At 38.3% G+C, this 26,460-nt stretch overlaps 1 protein-coding gene across 2 annotated transcripts; it reads left to right on the plus strand.

Annotated features, from left to right (window-relative positions):
• The first annotated feature begins 4,671 nt into the window (after positions 1-4,671).
• Positions 4,672-23,135, plus strand: LOC147853615 (putative L-type lectin-domain containing receptor kinase S.5). Of its 2 annotated transcripts, XM_087331846.1 has the most exons (2): positions 4,672-4,845; positions 21,089-23,135. In XM_087331846.1, the coding sequence occupies exons 1-2, from the start codon at positions 4,715-4,717 to the stop codon at positions 23,103-23,105; spliced, it is 2,148 nt and encodes a 715-aa protein (XP_087187972.1). In that variant the 5' UTR covers positions 4,672-4,714; the 3' UTR covers positions 23,106-23,135. The 2 variants fall into 2 exon arrangements, with proteins under 2 accessions (XP_087187972.1, XP_087187971.1); XM_087331845.1 differs by lacking the exon at positions 21,089-23,135 and having other exon boundaries at positions 4,679-6,985.
• The last annotated feature ends 3,325 nt before the right edge of the window (positions 23,136-26,460 follow it).

The following is a 26,460-nucleotide window of genomic DNA, read 5'->3' on the forward strand; positions in this document are numbered from 1 at the left end:
ATTTGACGTAAGCTCTGTTGCTTGTGCATTTTCGACAATATAGGAAATGAAAAGAAGCCATGATCAAATATTTCTCATTCTTGTTAAAACCCCATGAAGTTTTGCTCTTTAGCGAAGAAAATTGAACGGAAGGAATTACGAAGATCTGGAAGGTACAATGCACATTATTAGACCTCTACTATGAAAAATAAAAACTCAAACATTCATACTTGGATTACGGATTTCTTGACATTTTGAGAACTGGTAATGTTTCTGCTTAAGTTTTGAAATGCAGGGGAAGAAAATGTCAGAATATATACTTTCCATTGTACAATTAGGTAACACTTCTAGATGAGGCATAGGGCTATTAAAACCAGGATCCTGGTTTTGGATCCTGGTTTTATTAATAATCAGATGCAAAATAAAACCAGGATCATCATCATCAACATTAAATTAGTTGCCATCACAAATGCAATTGCGTATATTGCATCTGCATTCTGGTTTTTCTCAAAGCTTGCAATCCCATTTCTCACACCGGCTCAATGTGAAGAATACAAATTTGGAAACATCATTAACTAGGCAAAATGTCCGTATCAAGACAACTTTTAGGGTTGCATCAATCTTTCTAAATTCATCTCCTCATAGTAAACTAGACAAATTGGCAAGGTTGCCAATTTTGCAAAAAAGAGCCTATCATGCCATTGTCTTTGATCTAAATCAATGATTTCCCTCGCCATTGATTACAGAATTGGGACTTCAATTATATTTGACACTTCAAAATCACACTCATTGGATATTTAGCGCAAGGGTGCATGCACACGAGCACATAGAAAGACTGTTCGTCACTGAGAAACATTGAATTTATTGACGGACAAGAAAGGGACACCATTAGATAGTAATATGGCCATGGCCTTCTCACTAAAGCATCAGCATCATTTGATTCTTCGATTTTGTGCAATATCCGATAATATACAGATAATAATAATCTGATCCAGTATCTCAAAGAAAGAAAACAAAACAAAACAAAACAAAAAAAGATAACACATTACATGGCGGATTGATCTCTTTTTAAGTCTGGATTACCCCACATCCGTAAAACCTTACTTTTGCTTCTCGTTCAGCAAAAGATTCCAAATCAACGTTATTAGGTCTCTTAATTTAGCATATATGGTGAAGAACAGTTTCAACATCCTGTATTCGTGTTGGTATCATAATCATCATGTAGCCATTAAACCTTCTCATAGATATTGCATTCTGAAAGAGTAAATGGCATATGAATAAGATCCGAATCTCTCCCATGACACGTTAGGAAGCAACAAACTTTATTGATCAAGAAATCTATGCCTTAGATCTAAAAAAAAAAAAACTATTGAGACTCCTAAAGGTAGATTTCGTCAACCATCGATACTAAGTAAAAGCACCCAATTCTTCTTTACTTTGGCTAAAATCACTACAAAAAGTATCTATAACCATGTTATTAAGAATTAAAAGAAATGGATGGACGGCAAATTCAAGGCTCCTTAAGGTCTTTACGATATTACGGTATGTAGCACAACTTTTTTGACTCTCCAATTTATATTCATTTTAAATTTTTATAGAAAACAAATTAGCTCATCGGTGACATTTTATTAGTAAACATGCTTTGATGAGCATTGCATCATATTTGTTGATTATCTTTGATCAATTCGGATGGAAGATTTTCCTATTCCATCGAAGTCAATTACAAATTGTCAAATACATAAATGGACACATACATAACCAACTCTACGTAACTTTCTGTTTCATTAGGATTTAACGTGATAATGTATGGTCAAACAAACATTAAACAATTTGCACGAAATGCAATATATATATATATATGAAACTAATCTGGCCTTAGAGAGATAAAATATGAAGTATGAATCCAATTCGCCCCTGCACAGATGTCGCCACTAGAAAATGAGAGGAAAATTGAAATTTCCTATCTTCCAAATTCACAACTGATGTTCCATGAAAGTTCCCATTAGAGAAATTTGATATGTTTTAAAATCTCTTTTGCCAATAAGTTTTAGACTCACATTATTAAAGTGTAGTGGAAAATTAGTTCGCGTCTTTCGATTTGGATATAATTAAGAGAGATAAACGGTAACCGATGTGATGAATCTTCAATGATCGCTACAAGTAATTTCTTCTAATGTCTTAATAGCCTTCAATCATAATGTTGTTTGTGTAACTTGAGCAAACTTTATCGTACGACTTGATGCCAAAATTTAGGAACTTTTCTAATCTCCTTGAGCGTGTTCATTTGATCGCTACAAGTAATTTCTTCTAATGTCTTAATAGCCTTCAATCATAATGTTGTTTGTGTAACTTGAGCAAACTTTATCGTACGACTTGATGCCAAAATTTAGGAACTTTTCTAATCTCCTTGAGCGTGTTCATTTGATCGCTACAAGTAATTTCTTCTAATGTCTTAATAGCCTTCAATCATAATGTTGTTTGTGTAACTTGAGCAAACTTTATCGTAGGACTTGATGCCAAAATTTAGGAACTTTTCTAATCTCCTTGAGCGTGTTCATTGTGGATGCATCCCAAGCCCCATGAGATGCCAAGGGTATTGTTGTCACTTGATGCTTCCTAATGATTGCTCGTATTTATTTGTGGAGAGGGTGTCTCATATCTCGTCCAAGTGTATGCGGAGGAGGCTAAGGTGATATCTTTTACTGTGGCAAGTTCACTTTATTTGGGTGTGAGTTATGGGAAATGTTTCAATGAGGTATGTGAATGTGGTAAGTTATGATTTATGGCCCATAGGCCAATCTTCTCAAGCGTGTGGGGTTAGCCAATGGGGGAAAATAAGTATTGTTCACAAGATACAGAAGCTAAAGTAATGACATGAAGAAACACGTAAACTTTCATTGGTCCTATTCGAATTAAATCTTGTGCGATGTTTAACATGTATACACCATACCAACAAAAATACGACATCCTCCGATAATTGTTTCCGCCCGAGTAAGGTCTCATCCCCTTGTGCACTCAAACAAGATGCACATGCAAATGTCCTTTTCTTTATATAAAGCTGTTATTTATCTAGAGGGGCGCGCATTTCTCAACATTTTTGTATTATTAGGTTTCTTATTTTCAATTTTCTTTTGGCCTATTTCTTCCATGGGGCGCATTTGTATTGTCATGAATCATGATGGACTGACCATACTTGAGGATTATGTTTATGGGTCACTTGACTGAGTCTTCTTGTGTGGGGTAATTGGTTTGTGAGCACATGCATGCTAGGCTGGAAAAAGGTTGATAAAGTGTATGCTCTAGAGTCTAAATATCAAGGTTGTGTTTAGCATTCTTAATCATGTGCTTAATCCGGCTAGGCTGGGAAAAGGTTGATAAAATGTACGCTCTAGAGTCTAAATATCAAGGTTGTGTTTGGCATTCTTAATCATGTGCTTAATCTAGAATTTTAAGTGATTACAAAACTCTAGCTTTGAAAAAGTATACAGATGAAGCATGCAAAATTTATTATGTTATTACAACTGTCGAATACAATTCCTTTGGAAGCTGTTGTGTATGAATTGGTCAAAATTCACCTTATCCCTTGCCATCCACATTGGAGGTGAGTTTATAATTATGGGATGCTCGTGTTCTTTATGAACATTACCTACCTAATGTTGATGAACATAACATAGCCTAGCTCTCACAACAATGTTTTCCCTATGTCACACAAACAATGTAAATAACAATGGTGGGTCACCATGCACAAAATGTGGGTCAAATTAGAATGAATCATCATTGTGGATGAGTCGGTGTAGCCTATCCATTTGGTATTCTAATTTATCTAAGTTCAATGGTCAACAAATTTCTCTTTAATTTATTTTTGTTTGGACAATTGGTGCTTCTTGACATTTAGGACAGTAAATCCCAAAAGACTTAGGAATTTTAATAGGAAGAAATCAAGCTTAATTTTTTTTTACTTGTCTCTCTTTTCAAACACTGGACTTTAGATTGTTGCTAAGAAACTAATGATTGCATGGAGAAATCTTCCATCTAGAAACATTTCTAGTTGCTTGGGTACAAATTGGCCGATGCACTGTATGTCCCCATTTAGAAAAGCTACCAAGGAATCAATTTGAGCTTAGCATAACAGGGAACCTTGGCCGGTCCACAAGGTGCAAACTTGGGGAGGAATATATATATATGTATATGTACACTTGACAGACTGAGGGGCAATAAATAAAAACCACAAATTAACTTCCCGGATACAATGAGAGCTACAGTCGAATTTCACCATCTCCCTTTCATCTTTCGTTCTTTAAATGGATCAGCAGTGTAAGACATGTAGATTTTGACTTGATCTTTAAACTACTGGGTGCTTGACTTGGTTAGGAGGTAGACCCCGATGTGACAACTCTTGCTTGCAAAAAGCTAAGCATGTCCAAATAACGGAGAAGGTTCATCGCAAAGGTTTCAAACCCGAGCGAGATGCCAAGGGAACCATGAAAGAAAACAAAGAACACTCTCGAATGCGTGTCTATATGGACCCAAGCATGCAAACGCGGACATAGTGTGAATGGCACTTCACTACTATTCCATTTTGCCATTTTCAAACTATCTACTATGCCAACCAAGATATTCTGCCTGTAGGCCCATGGGAGTTGACAACTATGTCATTTTGAGATCTTCAACTCTTCTTCATCTTTCGCTGCCAAAAACCAGATTTCTTGCATTCACCATATCTCCTAGGCTCCTTATGGCTATGGCTTCTTCTTCTTCTTCTTCTTCCTTCATCTTCATCATCTTCGTGGTTTCGTGGACAATCTCTGGTCTCAATACAACTTCTTCTTCTTCAGCACATGGAAGCAATGTCCAATTCAATTTCACTGGCTTCAATAGTGAATTTTCTAACATCTTCAAATTTAGCAATCAGTCCACTGTACAACTGAACGCGTTGCAGGTGACGTATGACACCGGGTCTCGTGCCAATGCCAGCATCAATGCATCTGGCCAAATCACATATCAAAATCCCCTCCGTCTCTGGGACCAAAAACACAACTACACAGCATCCTTCAACACCTCCTTCTTGATCAATATGGGGCCAACCCTAGATGGCGGAACGAACATCACCGGTGGCGGGATGGCCTTCATATTGAGCTCGAGTCGTGCACAGGATGTGCCCAATAGCTATGGGGCAGGGCTCGGCCTTGTCAATAAATCCAGCCTCTCACCCACCAGTGGTTCTAACTTTGTGGCTATCGAATTCGACACCTTTTATGACCCCGGTATCGACCCCCACACTGCCAACCATGTCGGCATCGATGTCAACACTGTCATGTCTGTGGTCACCCGAGACCTCGATGCATATAACATCACTTTGAATCAGAATCTCAAAGACAAGGGAACTAACTCATGCGTTTGGATCGATTATGATGGCCATGCCAAGGCCTTTGACATTTTCCTCGCTAACCAGGTCTCGGACTGCAATGTCCCAAAACCTGAGGTGCCTGTCATTTCTCAGCATTGGTTAGAGCTCAACAGGGTCCTTCCGGAGAATGTCTACTTGGGCTTCTCTGCATCCACAGGCACCATCAAAGAGACCCACTGTGTCCTACAATGGTACTTCAACTCCACTGGCTTCCCCAAGGAAAACAACAAACCCCTAATCATAGGCCTCTCTGTGGGCTTATCCATAGCTCTCCTTCTCATAGCTTCCATGGTTATCCTCTGCATTATCAAAAAGAGGAAAGTGAAACCAGATCTACTCGAGGATTTGCGAGGTCTAAACTATGGTCCCAGGAGATTCTCTTACAAGGAGCTGAAGAAGGCCACCGGAGGGTTCAGTGAAGAGAACAAGCTTGGGGAAGGAGGGTTTGGCTCGGTGTACAGGGGGAAACTAGCCTCCATCAACACAGAGATCGCAGTGAAGCGCATGTCATCGAAATCCACACAAGGGAAGAGAGAGTTCATAGCAGAGATACGAAGCATCGGGAGGATGAGACACAAGAACCTGGTCCAGCTCCTTGGGTGGAGCTATGACAACTGGAACAGAAAGCTCCTCTTGGTCTACGAGTACATGCCCAATGGAAGCTTAGACAGATGGCTGTCTACAGGAGGCAGAAATTCTCGGCATAGCTCCTCAAATCCACAATTTTTCGGTTGGAAGAGACGATACAACGTGTTGCGAGGGGTAGCAGCAGGCCTTCATTACCTGCATGAAGAATGGGAGATGGTGGTCATACACAGAGATCTGAAGCCAAGCAACGTGATGCTGGATGAGGATTTCAATGCGAGGTTAGGCGATTTCGGGCTAGCCAAACTCATCAGAAACCAGAACCGTAGGGCTGAGGGAGATGGACAGAGTATTCTGACGACTTCGATTGCTGGGACGTTAGGTTATATGGCACCAGAGTGCTTGGAGGCAGGAGTCATAACAAAGGAGTCGGATGTGTACAGCTTTGGAGCCGTGGCGATGGAGGTTGTAACAGGAAAGAAACTGTCCGCACAGAACCTGCATCGGCTATGGAAGATTAAGGCAGAAGGCGGTAATCTTCTGAACAGGGAGTTTGCAGAGGAGAACGATATCATCGGTTATAGCTCCCATGGAAGCTTAGAAGAGAGGGAGCAGATGGAGATGGTGCTAGAGATGAGCTTAGCTTGCTGCCATCCTGATCCTTCCTGTAGACCTACGGCGCGTCAGATCGTCCATGCCCTTTCGTCTTCTAATGGTGATGATGGTGATGGAGACCCTAACCTCGCCACCGCAGTAACCTCGGAACAAATTCATCGCTACATGAACTATCTGTCTGAATCTACCCAATCTAACAGCACCCCGGATCCTTCTGCTGCTTATTCTTATTCTTCTGCTTATTCTTTTGCAGCTGCCATGGATTCTTCCATATCTCTACCATCGCTGGCAGCGAGGTGAGAGAGGTCATCCACATTCTTTACCAAGGATAATAATGCAGGGGAGAGGAGGGGTATTCCCAAATATTTGGAAAAGTACACGTATATGTAACATATATACGTATACACATACACACATACATACATATATGATATATGTATGTATGTATGTATGTAGATATGTATATGTATATCATATATGTATATGTATATGCATATGTAAATATGTAAACTTATCATACCATGTCGCACTCATCATATACATGTCCTCCTCACCACCCATCGCCCATGACCTAACATGACCCTAGAGCCATGTTTGGAGACATTACGCCCGCCCATCCGACTCTCTCCACATGTCAATGCATGATGATTTGCATGACCATGAATGAATGGAAAGCAAGCCCGCCTCCTTGAATGAATTCCATCGGTGTTTTGGAATGCAAACAACAATCTCTCGTTTATCAACTTTGTTTTCACAACTCTCATGGGTGTCAATGCTGCATTGATGCAACATCATTGGGTGGATCTCTTGCCCACAAACTATCAAGCATCTTCATCTCTCCTTGTTTACAATGTATCACAAACCCTTGCTTCCGAGAAAAACAATCTACGGTAAATATTTATCCATGGCCAATTTATCAATGTGTGTTTGGCATGAATTCAAAACTAAACTGAGAATAACTCTTTACGGTACACTCAATCCCATTGTAGAACATTCTAAACCTTGCAACGTAAAGTTTGTAGAAGCGCTTGTTACTATATTCTCTTACATGTCTAAAAGGCAATGTTTTCACGTGGTGCTTTAGCACATAATGTCATGTGTAATAACATCTGTTAATTTCAAGATTGTATTCATTTCGTTATTCCGACAAATCAAAATTAATGTATGCTAATGTAATGCTAAGATTTTATGTATATTTCTTCTTCAATATTTGAAGCATACATATTAGATTGATGATTGATCTCAACATAATCACACATACACACATTATATATTGTGCTGCCAACATTGATTTCACCCACACCTTTTTGACATTTATGAATACATTTATAGAGAATATGTGGTATAATCATGTAGCTCAACATGATCATATCTACTATATATATATGTATGTATGTATGTATAATCCCCCTTGAAGTATCATTTTGGCGAAAACAATACTCACCAAAAAATATGTGTTGATTCTAGCCTATTGTAATTATATCACACCTCTCAAGGAAAATTGCCATAAGCAATCCTTCTTACATATGGAAAACTAGTTAGTGAACAAAATAGAAACTTTAACATGTAGTTTGTCAGAAATAAATTTTCCAAAATAAGCAACTTTCATGAGAAACATGTAGTCAGAAGTTGTACTTTTCTATGTACATATATCTTGGAAAGGCTTCTACTTGTCATGTTGTTTGAAATGTGAAAATGACATCATTATTAGCTTGTGCCCATGGCCATGCAATGTTGTGCAAGTGTGAAAATCACATAGTGACCCATCCAATGATACTAGCTTGCCATGTTATGCATCTAGAGAGGTTTGCATTCCTCAAAAGCTCATGTTTTGAAAAAGATAAAGATATAAAGTGTTTGTTTTATGTGATCTCTTTGGATTAAGGTTATTGGATTAAGCTCATAGACTTATTTGATTATTCAACCATATCCACCATCTAAGAACAACCAATGATAATCCCGAGTCAAGATATCTAGGGGAAGAAGGATAATAGAAAATAGACCTCATCTACATCTCAATTACACATATTGAGGAAATTTTCCTTTGCACAAATTCGAGGAACAATCCCAAAATCCTTGACAGAAATATTCCACATATGAGCAAGGGTAAATCATTTCTCAATGAGCAACCATGAAATATGGACAAGATTCCCATATCCTTATGCAATGGAAGCATACTCCCATTTATTCTTTTACTTCACCCATTTTTTTGACATTCGTAACAAAAAAAATTCATTGAGAGTACCTAAACATACCCTTTATCAATCATAGTACGATATTTGAAATTTGGTTGTTTATGCTTTATGCTAACTAAGAAGTTGTGAACTACAAAAAAGTTTGGATAATGACATCGTTGAAAATACATGTGCATCTAGATTTACAAGCATCTTGATTGATAGATGCCATTTGTAACTTTTTACATAGCCCCCTTTACATAAAAGATTGTGGATGCATTTCCTTTTTAGTGATTGTTTTAACTTTTCCAAACCACGTTAGCTATTTACTTGTGGAACTTTAAATCGTATTGTACAAATTGAACCAATATATTCATCATGAGTTCATAGTTATGTTTCTGTTTATTCCATTTGCAAAGGAGAAAGGTAAAATATAAATCGATAAGGTAAATGACATGCTTGCCCATGATGTGATAACGTTGACATATCGTTAGTTACCAAAACACAAGCTGCAAATGCTTATCCTTTACTATCAAATATTTCTTAATGTTATACCTTGGATATTGAGATGTATGGATCCAAATGAAGAGACTTTTTCTTCTTCTTTTTTCCCCCTAAAAAGATACGCCTTGGTATTATTAAATCATAAGAAATACAAAAGTTGTGCATAACCGATTCCCTTGTACCCTCATCATAACGATTTGTTGGGCATAGCCAACAATAAGGGGTGATCAAGCAATAAGAAGAGATGCCCTCGTTTTGTATCTTTTTGAAGCTTTTAAAGCTTCATAAACTCAGCCTTCTTGTGCATAACCTTATCAATGACTGTTTTTTCCGAATTACTGCTTGATAAAACTGACATAGAAACATTATCATTGTAACAACATCTGTAAGAAGTGCTTCACTTGAATGCCAGAAAGTATAAATGTTTTTAGCTAAACTTCAAGCAATTTGTTGTTTTTGTTTCTGGATTTCTGCTTTTCAAACTCTGACTGATGCCTCTCTTTCATAATCCATCTTGCAACTTGTGCAACAATAACAACTTTCTAGTGCCATTCCTCATAGTCAATTTGATGTGTATATGCAAGAACTACACATATTTGCACACCATATCTCCAAGATTTTTATCATCTTCTCCTCCCAAACTGCAATTGAGAATTCAATGTAACAACAGAATGTCCATAAACAAAGTTAGAAGACATTGTTTCCCAAAATGACGAGAACAGTATACATCCAAATTATGTGATCTCCATCTTCCCTAAAAATGAGCATAGAGGTCCATATCCTTTTAAAATGCATTTGTTTCCTGAAAATGGCATCAACATTGCCTGTAAAACTTTCATACTGACCTCGTAATGTATGAACAAGTAACAACCATAACTCGGCAATTATAACTGAAGCATCTCGAGTGACATTATCAAATATTGATGTGCATCGCGTGCCTTCCAAATTACCCACATTAGAATAGATGAAATTGTCTTCCATATAATATCATCCCTAAATTGCAAATTGTCACTTATAAAAGGTTGAACCATTTGTATATGAGGAAGAACTATGTGAAAAGCTTCCACTATATCCACCTTTTCATATAACAAGAGTTGTCCCTCTAGAATTCCCCACCTAACCACACCCCAAGTGACCACACAATTAGCATGTATCAATATCAACAACCTTAATACTCTCTGCCATATTTGCATAATTTTAGGACAAGACCACAATACATGCTTAATTGATTCTATCATACATCCACAACTAAAACCACGTGACTTACTATCTACTTGTCGCAACCAAGCCCGAATTGGTAGTGCATAATGGATCAATAACCAACGAAAAAGGAAAATCTACCTGGGAATCTACATACTCCATAACCACTTCCAATATTTAGATGCATCCATTAAAGAGGCCCCATTCGCCAACCACACTTTCATAGCGGATGGCGGATGAAATTTCCTACTTAAGAGCAAATTTCATCCCAACTTCACAGAATATTGAAAAAATGTAGTATGAGACGAAGGATTTGTATGTTTCCAAAGATAATCTGATGGATCCCAATGCAAGTCCAACAATGATTTTTTTTTAAAAACCCATAGTTGGCAAAATAACATACTATCAGAAGGAGAAGGATCTAAAATCCATCTTTTACTCGATTTACCAATCACTCTCACTGGATGTTGCAATGCCGTTTGCCAAATTGACGATTCCACATCAGTCTGCCATAATCTTCCTTCCTCGGACACATCAAAATAGTAACAGTCTCCTTGAGATGTTGTTCCTTTTACTCCTATAATAACACCAACCAGAGTAAAATATCCAAACCAAACATGCTCAAAAGAAGGTGACCAATTAGAGACAAAATTCCCTAAAGATAATTGAATTTCATCAAACATAAGTCTAAAATCTCTACACATGGTAGCATCTAGCTGTGAATTATTAAGATGAAAAACATAATTTCCCCAAGAGGCTATCGTGGCGGCTATACCATTATCCAACGTAGCCCACTGTAATTGTGGTCTACTACCAAGCAACCCCTTTCATCAGAAAAATTAAAATTCCAAATCAAAGGTTGCTGCAACAATTCTTCATTCGAAGAGGGCCATCTACGAATCAAAAAATACTTAACATCATCCTATGCTTTACAAATGCCAACCATAAAACCATCTATCGGACCATGTATTGGTCTCATCTTAAAATTTGACAAGAATGCCCATCTTAGAGATGGTTTCCAACCCCCCCCACCCCCCCTAGATGATTTAATATCAAGAAATCGGTTTAAAAGCAACTCTGACCATATACCTTGAGCAGGCAACATAGCCCTAACAACAAATTTTGCTAAAAGAGCCTTACATTGGCTATCTAGGTCTACTAACCCTAAACCACCATCAGAAATTTGCAACACAAGTGTCGAATAAGCTACCTTCGCACGAGCATCATTATTACTTCGTCCTATCCAAATAAAGTTTCGAACCATTCGTTGAATCTATAATAAACAGGATCTAGAGAACAAACATGTAGATGCAATATACCACATCGATGAGAGGAGAACCTTATTAGCTACCATTACTTTGCTTGCTAAAGACAACACTATAGTGTCCCAAATCAATAATTTTTTCCTAAGTGATAACATTAGAGGAGCTAACAATCGCTCCTTATGCATATTTATACCAACCTGACATCCTAACTAACGAACTAAAACTCCTTCTTGAATCCAACAAAAAAACTTAGATGATCTCCATGATGACAATGGCCGCATAGAAACCCAAAAACCCACTGATTTACACCAATTAACTTTTGCACCAGAGGTGACACAAAATGTTTCCAATGCAGCTTGTGCTTTATACAAATTACCTTCTTCAGCGCGCATGTATAGTGTTGTATCATCTACAAAATCCACATCTAGAATCATCTTGTTAGATATCGGTTCAACCAGCCCTTGGATCCCAGCACCTGCTGAATTTAAAAATGCTGAAAATACCTCCGTAACAATCAGAAATAAGAAAGGGGCTAAAGGACACCCTTGGTGAATAGATCGTGACATTTGAAACCTTCGTCCTCTACCTCCCGCTACTAAGATAGAACTATAAGCTAATCTATACAAAGCTGACACTACAATAATCCAAGCTTCTAGAAACCCTAATCTTCTCATCACCTCTTCTAAAAAGTCCTAATTCACTCTATCATAGGCCTTTTCAAAATCTAACAATAAAATTACTAAGTTCTCTTTCTTTGCCATAGCTGAAGCAGACAACTCCCAAAACAAAAAAATATTATCAAATATACTCCTATCTTGCATGAAACTTGTTTGAAAAGTATGAATAATATTAGGCAATAAAGGTTGCAAACGCAATGCCAACACCTTAGCATAAATTTTGTAAATTGTATTGAGTAATGTGATCGGTCGCCATGCTCCTAATGTCCTCCGAGGCTCCATCCCCTTTAGGGATAAGGCAAATCAGCCCCTCCTTCCATTCCTCTGGCATAGCTCCTGAATAAAAAATTATTTGAAAAGCATTAGTTAAATCATCAGCTATAATGTCCCAATACTATAAGAAAACATCTCTTATTAGTTCATCCTCTCCCGAGTAAACCTCGGAACCCTAAGATTTTAATGCTTGCAGAACCTTAGAAGAAGAAAAAGGGCATAAAAGAGTTTGAACCATTCGATCTGTAACACATGGTTTTGTTGTACTGAAAACTATACCCCTCATTGCCAATACATTTTGATTCACCTCATCAGCAGAAAACAATTGTTCATAATACCGCGATGCCAACTCATACTATCAGAAGGGTCTTCAAGCATATTAAAGTCCCCAGCAAAGCACCAATGATCAATTACAGGGAGATTATTCCACAATTGGCACCAAAATTGTGCCCTTCCCCTTGTTGAATTCGGTGCATAAACATTCAAGAAGCCAACTTTTTTTTCTAATATCTTTAAGACTATAAATTGGGCACGACCACCTTGTAAAAAACCCTTGTCTACAATCAAAGAGGCCCATTTTTCAGAACATGCAATAGCAAGCGCCCCTTGCGTTCTAGATGGCCCATAAGCCGGAATCCAATCATAAAACCACCTTCCCTTCAAGAATTTACGAATTTTAGCTACCCTATTCTGTGATAAATGATGTTCTTGTATCAATAAAATGTCAAATTTATGCATATACTGGGATGATAGTTTCTGATTAAACAAGTCTTTCACTTTATGAAATTTATCACCTCCTAACCCTTGTACATTCCAAGAGAGTAAAGTCAACAAATCCATATCACAAGGAGGGAGGTAACAACCTTTTATCCTTCAAGATATCACTTCGTTCCTTCTTAGTTGAAGAAACAGCTCTAGTAATTCTTTTTTCCATATTAGAATTTCCATTATCCTTGTATACTCTATTTTTGCTATTCCCTACAGCCTCAACGACACTATTAGATGCTGAAAATTTATACGGAATGGGAACATTTTCAACATGCAGCACCATCTTCTTCAAGTGATCCTCTACATTCTTTCTCACAATCTTAGCATAAGAAAATGGCACAATATCCTTAGATATAGAAATTTGCTGAAATGAAGAGAGCTTTGCCTTCACAAAATCTCAAGATGTTGTAATGAAAGGGGTAGTTAATCCCATTAATATAGTCAAATACTTTAGGCTCCAAAAACACATCTTCCCACATGTCATATGTCCTCATAGGCTCTTCAACAGGTAACCTTTTTACTTTCCAAAAAGAACTCCTTTCATTGGTTATAAACTTTTATAGATGAGGCTATTATATACAAATACCAATAGGGATGGAACAATTCAATCTTATGTGGAGGCCCACTGACTCAAGAAAGGGAGGGGACAACCATTGTTCGATGAAAGCTAATCATTGTCTTTCAGCTCCATCGGCTTTGTCCATGAGGCCATCCATCGTATTGGCTTTTTAGTGTGGCTCAACTTCACTCTATAAAGCTAAACAAGCAACAATCTCCGAGATAATATGTTGGCATTCCAAAAATGTATGTGTCATATGTATGATTGGGGCTTCTTGGCCTTGGTTTTTGTCAAAGTAGTTATAAACCATCACATACTGGATTCAAGATAGTATCCAAAAGCACTGAGTGTATCAATTATGTAATATAGTAAGAATCCACACACCTCAACATTTGTTACAAGGTGGCTCTAACCATTGTATACATTGGAATTTGGTACATTGACTTTGCTAATGCTAGAATGAAATCATGATGTTGATAGATCTATATTGACCTACTTCACACTAGGAGGGGAGCAATATTTCAAGATGTGCTCTTGATTACTAAAGTAGAATTTTTTTGGTAACTTGTAGCTACAAACAAGCTACATTTCTTCACAAATTGTAGGATCTTTTGAGCAATAACCTTGAGATTACATTGTGTTCATGTCCTAACTTGACCACTTTGCTTGATTGGATACATATTTTTGGTTGGGATAGATATTGGGATAAACCATGAAGCACATCAGTTTTTTCATTAATGGCAAATTTGTCTTCAAATGGAAGATAATCACCCGAATCCCTAGAATAGGGCATTATTCCATGCATAAAATGTTGTTTCATAGTATCTTATGGTTTTTCTTGAACTATAATGAAGAGCCTACATAAAACCATAAAGACTGATACATTCACCATCACTTGAGTGAGAATACAATATCTTATTTACTCTTCCTCCCACTTTTCACACATGTTTTTTTTTTCTTGCTATTCCAAAATACTATAGAGTATACATATATTAACACATTGCAAGAATCAATAGTTTCTAGGACTCTTTTGTTTGATATACAAACATCATCAAACTATTCGTGATAGCCTATATACAAATGGTTCATGCCATGATATGCAACGATGTTTTACACAACGAATGATGTGGCACAATAGGATTTGATAAAAGAACTTGGCACCCATCAATGTTTCAAGTTAAAGGTATATGTTATACACCCATATCTAGAATAAGTGAGTGAAATATAATAACACTTCCTATTCCTTGGTTTCTTCTTTCCTTTTGTATATCAAAAGTTATGGGTCTCATAAAATCAAACCACAAAATGGGGCAAATGGGCATACAAAGTGCTCATCACTTGAAAATCCAAGAGTCAATAAAAGGTAATGTGAAGAATATAAATATAAATGACCCGCATCGTCGTTAAAGCTTTGTGTATTTTTGCAACATGAAGGTACAAAGGTTAGAGCCTCAAGCAAATATGTAATGATGACGATGATCTTATGATCAGAGAGATTTTCCCAAAAGATGAATGTTGATGAATCATCTTAAGCATTGTCCAAGGTAAATGCAATGCTTCCTATTGTTCACAAAAGCTTCATAATATTCCATTGTATTGCAATAACGTGATTTGAGGGGATCTGCTTTGTAGCTTCACTCCACTACTAACCTCTCCAACTATGTATAATTATTAAAGCCCCACCCCATTATCATCATCACCTTCAGAGGAAGACGGAAAAGATTGTGCGATCTGACTCAGAGTATGTCCACAAAAGCATCAGGATCACTGCAAGCCAAGCTCATTTCCTCCATATCCGCCTCTTCTCCCAAGCTTCCATGGAAGCAATTGCTGATTATTATTCAAGAATAAGTCAAGTAGTTGTCTATAATTTTAATTTGTTACTATTAGTGTCCATTGACATTTAGGAAGGAATTAACAATGGACCCAGTTCAGTTTCTTTGCCTTTGAAACCAAACCATCTAGGTATGTATGTAAAACAAAAACCAAACCAAACTGTTTCATGAATTCTCAAACCATTTAAACCAAACAATTTAAGAAAAGGTAAACGAAACCATTTAGGGAAAAGTTTAAACCAAGCTAATCATTTAAGTCAAACTAAATAAACAAAACTGTATTAACTTAAATAAGAATTTATGTTAAATTTATTAAATTAATAAAAAAACATTAATTAAACCATTAAATAAATAAACCATAAGTGGGGAAAAAGTGAACAAAAAACCTTTAAACCATACTACTTAAACCTTTAAACAGAACAAAACCAAACTGTTTATAAATAATCTGAACCCAACCAAACCATTATTTTCAGAATCAACAAACTGTTAAGTGGTTCGGTTTGAGCTGAAATTGGGCCCACAACTAGAAGGAATGAAGTTCCACATATTTCTTTTCAAATGAAATGTTGGACTTTAGATTATTTCTAAGAAATTAATGATTGGGTGGAGCAATCTTCCAACTCTAAACAATTCTAGTTCTTGGGGTACAAATTGACCAATGCACAATTTGGAAAATAAATAGATAAATAAAAATGTACAATTCATCGTAAGTTTACTGGGTACTCAATTCCAGCGGGAGGACAACTTGACAATATATTATTGACAAACTGAGGGGCAACCAAAAAAACATGATGCGATCTCCGGCTAGAGTTGAATTTCACCATGAGCTAGAGTTCCAACAAATCCTTTTGTTGGTCAAATGTAGGTTTGCCAAATAACATAGCTTTTGAGTTAGGAGGGTAGGGTAGTACACACAATTTTGAGAAATCTCACTTGATAAAAAGCCAAGCATGTACAAAGAACAAATATGGGTTTCAAGCCGACCGAAATGCCCAAGGGTTATGATAGAAAAATAAAATAAAATACTTCAATGTGCGTCTATATGAACCCAAGTGTGGAAAGGCAGACATAAGTGTGAATGCCACCATATACATTGTTGCTCTTTTATACCAGTTTTGAAATAATATCCAATCCAAAGGCCCATGCTAGCATATCATTATAGAGATTTCAACTCTTCTTTGCTTCTGGTTGCGAACCGTATCTATCACAATCACCATTATCTCCGAGGAACCTTATTTGCTATGGCCTCTTCTTCTTCCATCATCATCCTCATCTTCTTGGTTTTCTGGGCAATCTCTGCTCTTCATGCCTCATCATCTTCTTCTTCTTCTTCTTCACATCAAACTAATGTCGAATTCAATTTCAATAGTTTCTCCCTCACATATGTCTCCCACTTCAACTTCACCCAAGACTCCAACATACAATTCACTGCATTGCAGGTGACATATGATGCCGGGTCTCGTGACGTTGCCATCCTCAATGCATCAGGCCAAATCACATATACCACTCCCCTCCGTCTCTGAGCCAAAAAACACAACTACCTGGCTTCCTACAACACCTCCTTCTTGATCAACTGCATTAGCCTCCGTTTTCACTTTAGACCAAGCATTACCCTCCGTTTTACCGAACCGCAAGAAATTGTGAATCAATCTCCTTAGTTTTAAGATTCATGAATTGGAGAATATCCAACAAGACGAGAATATCCAACAAGACAAAACATATCATGTTGTAGTCAATAAGACCTAATTAGCAACTACAATCCATCCAACAAAAGACAGCTTGGCTGAACTCCATAATAACAACTATTTCCGTAATGACAATAGGAGGGGTGCCACTTGATTTTCTACTGATAGATCAATACGTATTTTACATCCTAGGTACCGAACTAGGGAACTTGGCGGTATCCATCGAAATTGCAGATGTGGATTCCAGAAGGAGGATCTACATCCCCCAAGCCAAAATGCAAAGGATTTGTTACAAGTGCATCTAAAGCCTTACAAAATGTGGATAGGGCCAATTTCGTTTTTTGGACATTCTCCAAATCAACTTTTAAGTATAGGGCAGTGTCATCCGCAAATTCAGCGTCCCGTACTTCAACATTTGAGAGTGGGATGCATAATCCATGTACACCACTATCATCGGCATTCAAAAAAGAAATCATTACATCAACAAAAAACAGAAATAGGAAAGGAGCCAAATGACAACCTTGTCAAACTGATCGAGAAATGGAAAATAAAGGGCCATAATTCCCAGCCAATAAGACTCAGCAGCTTTGAGCAGAAGTATATAATGATACCTTTCCACTAAAAATATAGCCAAAACCAGATGCATGATGGAATGTACATGTGCCATACATGCTAGACATATGCATGCATGCATCTATGTATGTATATACGTATGTAGGCATGCATATACATACGTATAGGCATATATGTATGTATGCAATAATGCATATATGCATACATATAATGATATAACTTTATAAGTATGTAAATGAATGTATGTATGTATGTATGTATAATATGTAACATATTTCCAAAATTACAAGAATAGCCCTGTCCAGTACCTGATTCTCGTCGATTAAAGCGATGGCGATGGCGATGCTTCTTCTTTCTCACGTACTTCCTGTCAGTGATGGAGTAGAAGAAATCGGAGGACAATCGATGAAAAGGACGAAAGGAAGAGGAAGAGAAAGACTGTAGGAGGCGGAGGAGCTCAAGAAGCAGGATAATTGGATCGGCGAGGAAGATGCAGACAGGAGAGTTATCAAGAGGAACATGATCAGATCTCATGGATGTGAAGAAGGAAAACAGCATCCTTACCTTCAGAAGGAGAAGGAAAGGTATGCGTTATCTGACTCACAGTATGTGGACAGAAAGCATCAGGATCACGGCAAGCCCAAGCTCATCTCCTCCATCTCCGCCTCTTCTCCCAAGCTTCCATGGAAGCGATAGCTGATTATTATTAATCCTCTGTAAACTCAGTACTCGCCAGAGAGCAATTATGTGCAGAGAGCTTTGTCTTTGTCAGAACCTCGATGACATATAGTGTATGTACATTGTCCCTTTCTTCTTCTTACTTTGCAGTAAATTAATTATTACGAAAACTGTCAAATAATGGAATTACAGTACTACAATCTAATGATCTTATTGAAATTATGAAAGAAATGGGTTGCACAGTTCAGTTTGGTTCAGATCGGGAGTGTCAAACTCAAGCCGATCAAAACCAAACCGTTTAACAAAATTGAAACTTAAACCGAACCGAACCACGAAACCATTTCAAAGTGAAATCGTTCGAAGTGGAACCTTTAAAAAAAATTCAAACCGTTATAACTGTTTTGCAGCATGGTACGATTTGAAGTCAGGTCAAAATTCAAATTTACAATTTTACAATTTTATATTTCTATTATATTTATAAGTATTAATAAAATTAAACATTAGAAAGCATGAAATGCAATGGATATGAATCTAATATTCCCCTAGAGACATAGCAATCTCCTAAACATTAAAGGTGGAATAAGCAATTAAACATTAAAAAGCATGGAATTCAATGGTAATGAAAATAATATTCCCTTGGAGAAATCTCACCACTCACAAAAGGGAGGAAAATAGAAAATTCCTAATTCTCCTATTCACAAATGCTGTTCAGTGTTCATTAACAGTCCACTTTTGAGAAATTGAATAAGTCTAAGACTCACATCACACTTAAAACATGCCATGGATGTCACAGATGTACATTTCGCAAAACAATTCATAGATAGTCAAATTGACTTGTCCCAAGACCCTTAAGACAGCTCATCTTTGATTGTTTTGTTGACATTTGAGGATTAACCCTAATTTATCATCAGTTAAGTAGTTTTCCATATTTTTAGTTTTTTTTATTATTAGCATCGCTCAACGTTTAAGAAGGAATTCGCAATGGGCCCAGTTCAGTTTCTTTGCCTTGAAATGATACCGAACTGAACCGAACCATTTATATCAAACAAAAACCAAACCAGAATCAAGCCATTTAAGAAAAGGTAAACAAACCATTTAGGGAAAAGTTCAAACCAAAAACCGAACCATTTTAAGTTAAATGAATTAAAAATCTAATTAAACAAAAATATTTTTGTTGGAGTTAAGGGTCGTGTGAGTTTTTGCTGTTTTTGTTTGATCGCACTGAGGATTCAGGTATTTGCTAACTAATGCGAAGTAATGTTTTTTGGAAAAATATATAAATAAACAAAAATAATTTTAAATTAAATTAGCACTTAAGTTAAATTTATTAAATTAATAAAAAAACTTGATTAAACCATTAATTTGATAAGCATTTAAGTTACATTAGTTAAATGAATAAAAAGCATTAATTAAATCATTAAATCAATGAACCATTAAGGGAATTAAATGTAACAAAAAACCGTGTAACCAAACCACTTCGACCTATAAAAAGATAAAAGCAAAGTTTTAGAACCAAACCACTAAACTTTTTTCGGAACCGATAAACTGTTAATCGTATCGGTTCAGTTTGAGCCGACACCAGGCCCACAGCTAGAAGGAATGAAGTTCCACTTATTTCTTTTCAAACAAAATGTTGGACTTTTGATTCTTCCTAAGAAATTAATGATTAGGTGAAGAAATCTTCCAGCTCTAAAGAGTTTGACCAATGCACCCATTGGAAAATAAATATGTACAATGCATCAAAAGTTTATTGAGTAATTGCTTTAAATTTGCTTTACTCAAACTCCAGCACGAGGACAACTTGACAATATATGATTGACAGATCAATAATACATGGTGCTATCTATGACTAGAGTTGAATTTTACCATCTACATACATACAGACCATGAGCTAAAGTTCCAAGCATGTCCAAAGAACAAATATGTATGTGTTTCAAGCTGCCCCAAAATGCCCAAAGGGTTATGAAAAAATAAAAACATAAAAGAATACTTAGAATGTGTGTCTATATGAACTCAAGTGTGCAAATAAGTGTGACTGCCACCATACATACTGTTGCTCTTTTATACCATTTTTGAAATGATCTCCAATCCAAAGGCCCAGACTAGTAGTATATCACTAATATTATAGAGTTTTCAATTCTTCTTTACTTCTGGTTGCAAACGCACCATTATCTCCGAGGAACCTTATTGTTATGGCCTCTTCTTCTTCCTTCATCATCCCCATCTTCCTGGTTTTCTGGGCAATCTCTGTTCTTAATGCCTCATCATCATCTTCTTCTTCATTTAACACTAATGTCCAATTCCATTTCAATGGCTTCTCCCTCACAGATGTCTCCCACTTCAACTTCACCCAGTACTCCAACATACAATTCACTGCATTGCAGGTGACGTATGACACCGGCTCTCGTGATATTGCTATCCTCAATGCATCTGGCCAAATCACATATCAAACTCCCCTCCGTCTCAGGGACAAAACACACAACTACACAGCATCCTTCAACACCTCCTTCTTGATCAATATGGGGCCAACCCAGGATACCGGCAAGAACATCTCCGGTGGCGGAATGGCCTTTATATTGAGCTCGCATCCTGCACAGGATGTGCCCCGTAGCTACGGGGCAGGACTCGGACTCGTTGATCCTTCAAACCCCTCGTCTACCAATGATTCTAACTTTGTGGCTATCGAATTCGACACCTTTTATGACCCCGGCATCGACCCCCACAACGCCAACCATGTCGGCATCGATGTCAACACTGTCAAGTCTGCGGTCACCCAAGACCTCGATGCATATAACATCACTTTGAATCAGAATCTCTTGAACGTGGGAACCTACACATGGGTTTGGATCGATTATGATAGCCATGCCAAGGGCTTCGACATTTTCCTCGCTACCAAGGTCTCGAACAGCACCATCCCAAAACCTAAGGTGCCTGTTATTCAGTATTGGTTAGAACTTGATCAGATCCTTCCGGAGAATGTCTACTTGGGCTTCTCTGCATCCACAGGCACCATCAAAGAGACCCACTGTGTCCTACAATGGTACTTCAACTCCACTAGCTTCCCCAAGGAAAACAACAAAACCCTAATCATAGGCCTCTCTGTGGGCTTATCCATACCACTCCTTCTCATAGCTTCCATGGTGACGCTCTGCATTATCAAACAGAGGAAAGTGCAATCAGATCTACTTAAGCATTTAGGAGATCTAAACTATGGTCCCAGGAGATTCTCTCATAGGGAGCTGAAGAGGGCCACTGGCAAGTTCAGTGAAGGGAACAAGCTTGGGGAGGGAGGTTTTGGCTCGGTGTACAGGGGGAGGCTAGCCTCCATCAATACAGAGATAGCAGTGAAGTGCCTGTCGTCCAAATCCGCACAAGGAGAGAGGGAGTTCAAAGCAGAGATACGAAGCATGGGGAGGATGAGGCACAAGAACCTGGTCCAGCTCCTTGGGTGGAGCTATGAGAACTGCAACAGAAAGCTCATGCTGGTCTATGAGTACATGCCCAATGGAAGCTTAGACAGATGGTTGTCTACAGGAGGCAGAAATTCTCGGCATAGCTCCACAGATCCACATCCTTTCAGTTGGGAGAGACGATACAACGTGTTGCGAGGGGTAGCAGCAGGCCTTCACTACCTCCATGAAGAATGGGAGATGGTGGTCATACACAGAGATCTGAAGCCAAGCAACGTGATGCTGGATGAGGATTTCAATGCGAGGCTAGGCGATTTCGGCCTGGCCAAACTCATCAGAAACCGTAACCGTAAGCCTGATGGAGATGGACAGAGTATTCAGACGACTTCGATTGCTGGGACGTTAGGTTATATGGCACCAGAGTGTTTGGAGGCCGCAGTCATAACAAAGCAGTCGGATGTGTATAGCTTTGGAGCCGTGGCTATGGAGGTTGTCACAGGAAAGAAACTCTCCACACAGAATCTGCATCGGCTATGGATGATTAAGGCAGAAAGTGGTAATATTCTGAACAGTGAGTTTGCAGAGGAGAACGGTATCATCGGTTATAGCTCCCATGGAAGCTTAGAAGAGAGGGAGCAGATGGAGATGGTGCTAGAGATGAGCTTAGCTTGCTGCCATCCTGATCCTTCCTGTAGACCTACGGTGCGTCAGATCGTACACGCCCTTTCGTCTTCTAATGGTGATGATGGTGATGGAGACCCTAACCTGTCCACAGCCGTAACCTGGGAACACATTCATCGTTACATGAACTATCTGTCTGAATCTACCCAATGTAACAGGACCCCGGATCCTTCTGCTTCTTCTTCTCCAGCTGCCATGGATTCTTCCATATCTCTACCATCACAGACAGGGAGGTGAGAGAGGTCATCCATCTTCTTCTTCTTCTTCTTCGTGCTTCATCCCTGATCTTGTTTAAGTAGTTAGTTTAGCAGGATAATGTAGGGGGAGGGGAGGGGTATTCCCAAAATATTTGAGAAAATACACACACATACGTAACATTGATATACATGTACACATACATGTACATATACATACAATATACATATACATATACATATATGTGCATCAATAGCCATATGCATATGAATATATAGATACATAGAGATATGCTTAAGCATATGCATATAAGTACATACATACATATATGTATGTGTATGTATGGATGGATGGATGGATGGATGGATGGATGGATGGATGGATGTAAACTTATCATACCATGTTGCACACATATACATGTCCTCACCACCCATCAACCATCACGTAACATGACATACGAGTCATATTTGGAGACAATACCCCCCACGAGTCTAACTCTCTCCATATGTCAATGCATGATGATTTGTATGACCATGAACGAGTGGGACGCAATCTCACCTCGTGAATTCCATCAGTGTTCTGGAATGCAAACAACAATCTCTCATTTATCAACTTTGTTTTCGCTACTCTCCTAGTGTCGATGCAACACTAATGAAGCATCCATCATTGGGTGTTTCTCTTGCTCACAAACGATCAAGCATCTTGATCTCTCCTAGTTTACAATGTATCGCAAACCCTTGCTTGCGAGAAAATGATCGGAGGTAAATATTTATCCGTGGCCAAATTATCAATTTTGTGTTTGGCATGAATTCAGAATAACTCTTTACAATACAGTCAATCCCATCGTACAACATGTTAAAGTTGCTACGTAAATTGGTGTCATCAACTTTCTTCTTCTTCTTCTTCTCTCTTCTCGACATCCCCCTCATACACATCGATCCCCGTCATCCCTCGCATACACCCCTCTTTTGTATCACACGAGACTACATATTGTAGCCGTGAAATCTTTACTTAAGCTTTAATTTTTGTTTTTCGGTAGGACATGCTTGGGACTACTTTTTTTAGTAGCCGTCATTTTTGTACTTTTCAAAACTCTACCCCCCTTCATTTTCCTAAACTACCCTCCCACTCAATTTTCATTAATTACCACCCTACCCTTCCCCTCATTTTTCCCTAATTTCCACCTTACCCCTCCATTACCCTTTAGTTTAATACCCTCCTACCCCTCCCATAGTACCATCCTACCCCTACCCTCACTTTTGAAAATACTCTCCTCACCCTCCCCTACTTTTCATATTTTTACCTCTAGCCCTCCCCTCATCTAAACAATACTTTATCCCTATCCCTCATCTCTGTTAAAACTCTACCTTCCCCTTCTCTCTTACTTTTTAACCCCACACGTGTGCCCACATCACCATGCCCTTTTCCCTAGCTTATAACAACCTTACCCCTCCTTCCTTAAACATGCACATGCACGTGTGCACATATACATACACATCCCTTCCCCACATCTAGCCCTATCCCTCCCCTCATCTAAACCCATACTTTATCCCTATCCCTACCCCTCATCTCTCTTAAAACTCTACCTTCCCCTTCTCTCTTAAGGGTGGCTCTTTGACTCATTAATGACCCCCTCCCTCATGTATGCATCAGCGGTTTGGGCTCCAGGATTACCATCCTTCATGTGGACGCAATTAGAGAGACCATTGGTGATGATGTTATCACACCAACTCCGAAGCAAATCGACTATACCACATGACATTATTAGGGCCGAGTTCACGTTACCCCCAATGCTAGTAGAGGCACTTTTTCAACTTGTAGTCTTTATTGATAGGATACATAGCCAACCACATGATAGAATATCTCATCAAGCCTTTAAGGCCTCTCGATCATTGTATGAGTCCGGCTATACTAGCTCATGGTATGGCATGATGGTGACTTGGCTTCTTGCGAATGGTCTAGACATTAATAACCTACCTCCCCTCAGGTACAACCACACGAGTGATAACACCCTAATCTCTCATGAGAATCGTAATAAAGTAATACGCCAAGAAATATGGCAAATTTACACTCGGTGTAAATGGATCACCCCACTAGAGCCACTCCCATCTAAAATGTCGTACTATAAGAAACACTTCATGCACTTCTCTGAGTTAGGTTTTATCACGCGGCCAAAATATCTAGATGTATTCTTACCACATGCACTAAGGGTTGCCATTGGACAACTTAGAATATCATCTCACCAACTTGAGATTGAAAATGGTCGTACTAGTGGAGTCCCTAGGGAGGAAAGGATATGTAGGTTATGTCACATAGAGATAGAGGATGAGTACCACTTTACATGCAAGTGTCCAACCTATGCCGAGATAAGGGCAAAATACCAAGACATACTTGGTCCGTCTCCCACCCTCCCCAAACTATTAGATACTCTAGATATAAAGAAATTAGGCAAATACATTCTAGAGCTAAAACAACACAGAGAGAATAAATTACAAAATGTTGACAATAATGTTGCTAATGATCACGAACATGTAACAAATGCAGTTTTTCAGGAACCTGAGGAGACAACGAATGCCGACACACTTGCACCACTCGCCTTTCCATTGATGAGGCAGAAAACCAGAGAAGAACCAGACGTCCTCGGGTGCCGGGTTTCAAAGCAACTCAACGTGATGTGGAAGCAATATTGAAAATAAGGGAACGTGAGCTACACCGCCTAGAAGCCATGGCTAGGGCACTCTCTACATTGGATCCCACATCAAGACCCTTTGACCCCCCACTTCTTTTCGAGAGGCTTGGGTGGAAATAAAATTAGGCTTAGTGTATAGTCACTTTCGAGTATACTACATATTGTACACTACTAGAACTCTTTTAGTTTTAGTTCTATTTTTTTTACTTAATTTTATTTTAGTTATGATGACTAGATAAATACTCTATTGTTGTAAACCAATTGTCTCATGGGCCAAATTTGGCCTTAGAAGACGTTAATACATCTTTCTTTCTTTCTTTCTTTCTTACATTTTACCCCATACCTTCCCCTCTCTCTTACTTTTTAACCCCACACGTGTGCCCACATCACCATTCCCTTTTCCCTAGCTTATAACAACTTTACCCCTCCTTCCTTAAACATGCACATGCACGTGTGCACGTATACATGCACATCCTTTCCCCCTATCTCTCACTTCTCCCTACACTCTTTCCCATACCCTCTCACTCCTTCCCTCTTACTATTTCCTTTTCCCTATCCTTAAAAAACCTTAAACCTTACACATCCCACTATCTTTTTCTCCTCTTAAATGTGCACATATGCACATAGCACACCCCTACCCCCCCAATTCCCAACTTTGATCACACACCCTCACTCTACCCCTCTCCTAAATTCCTATATAAACCCCCT

Source organism: Azolla caroliniana, unplaced genomic scaffold, assembly GCF_043228905.1.
Source record: "Azolla caroliniana isolate FFs.n. ecotype wild unplaced genomic scaffold, voAzoCaro1.0.p SCAF_16, whole genome shotgun sequence".
In the NCBI taxonomy this organism is placed as follows: Eukaryota; Viridiplantae; Streptophyta; class Polypodiopsida; order Salviniales; family Salviniaceae; genus Azolla; species Azolla caroliniana.

Bases quoted from the DNA above. Each gene is read 5' to 3' on its own strand.
- LOC147853615 (XM_087331845.1), top strand. From the start codon at position 4,715: ATGGCTATGGCTTCTTCTTCTTCTTCTTCTTCCTTCATCTTCATCATC.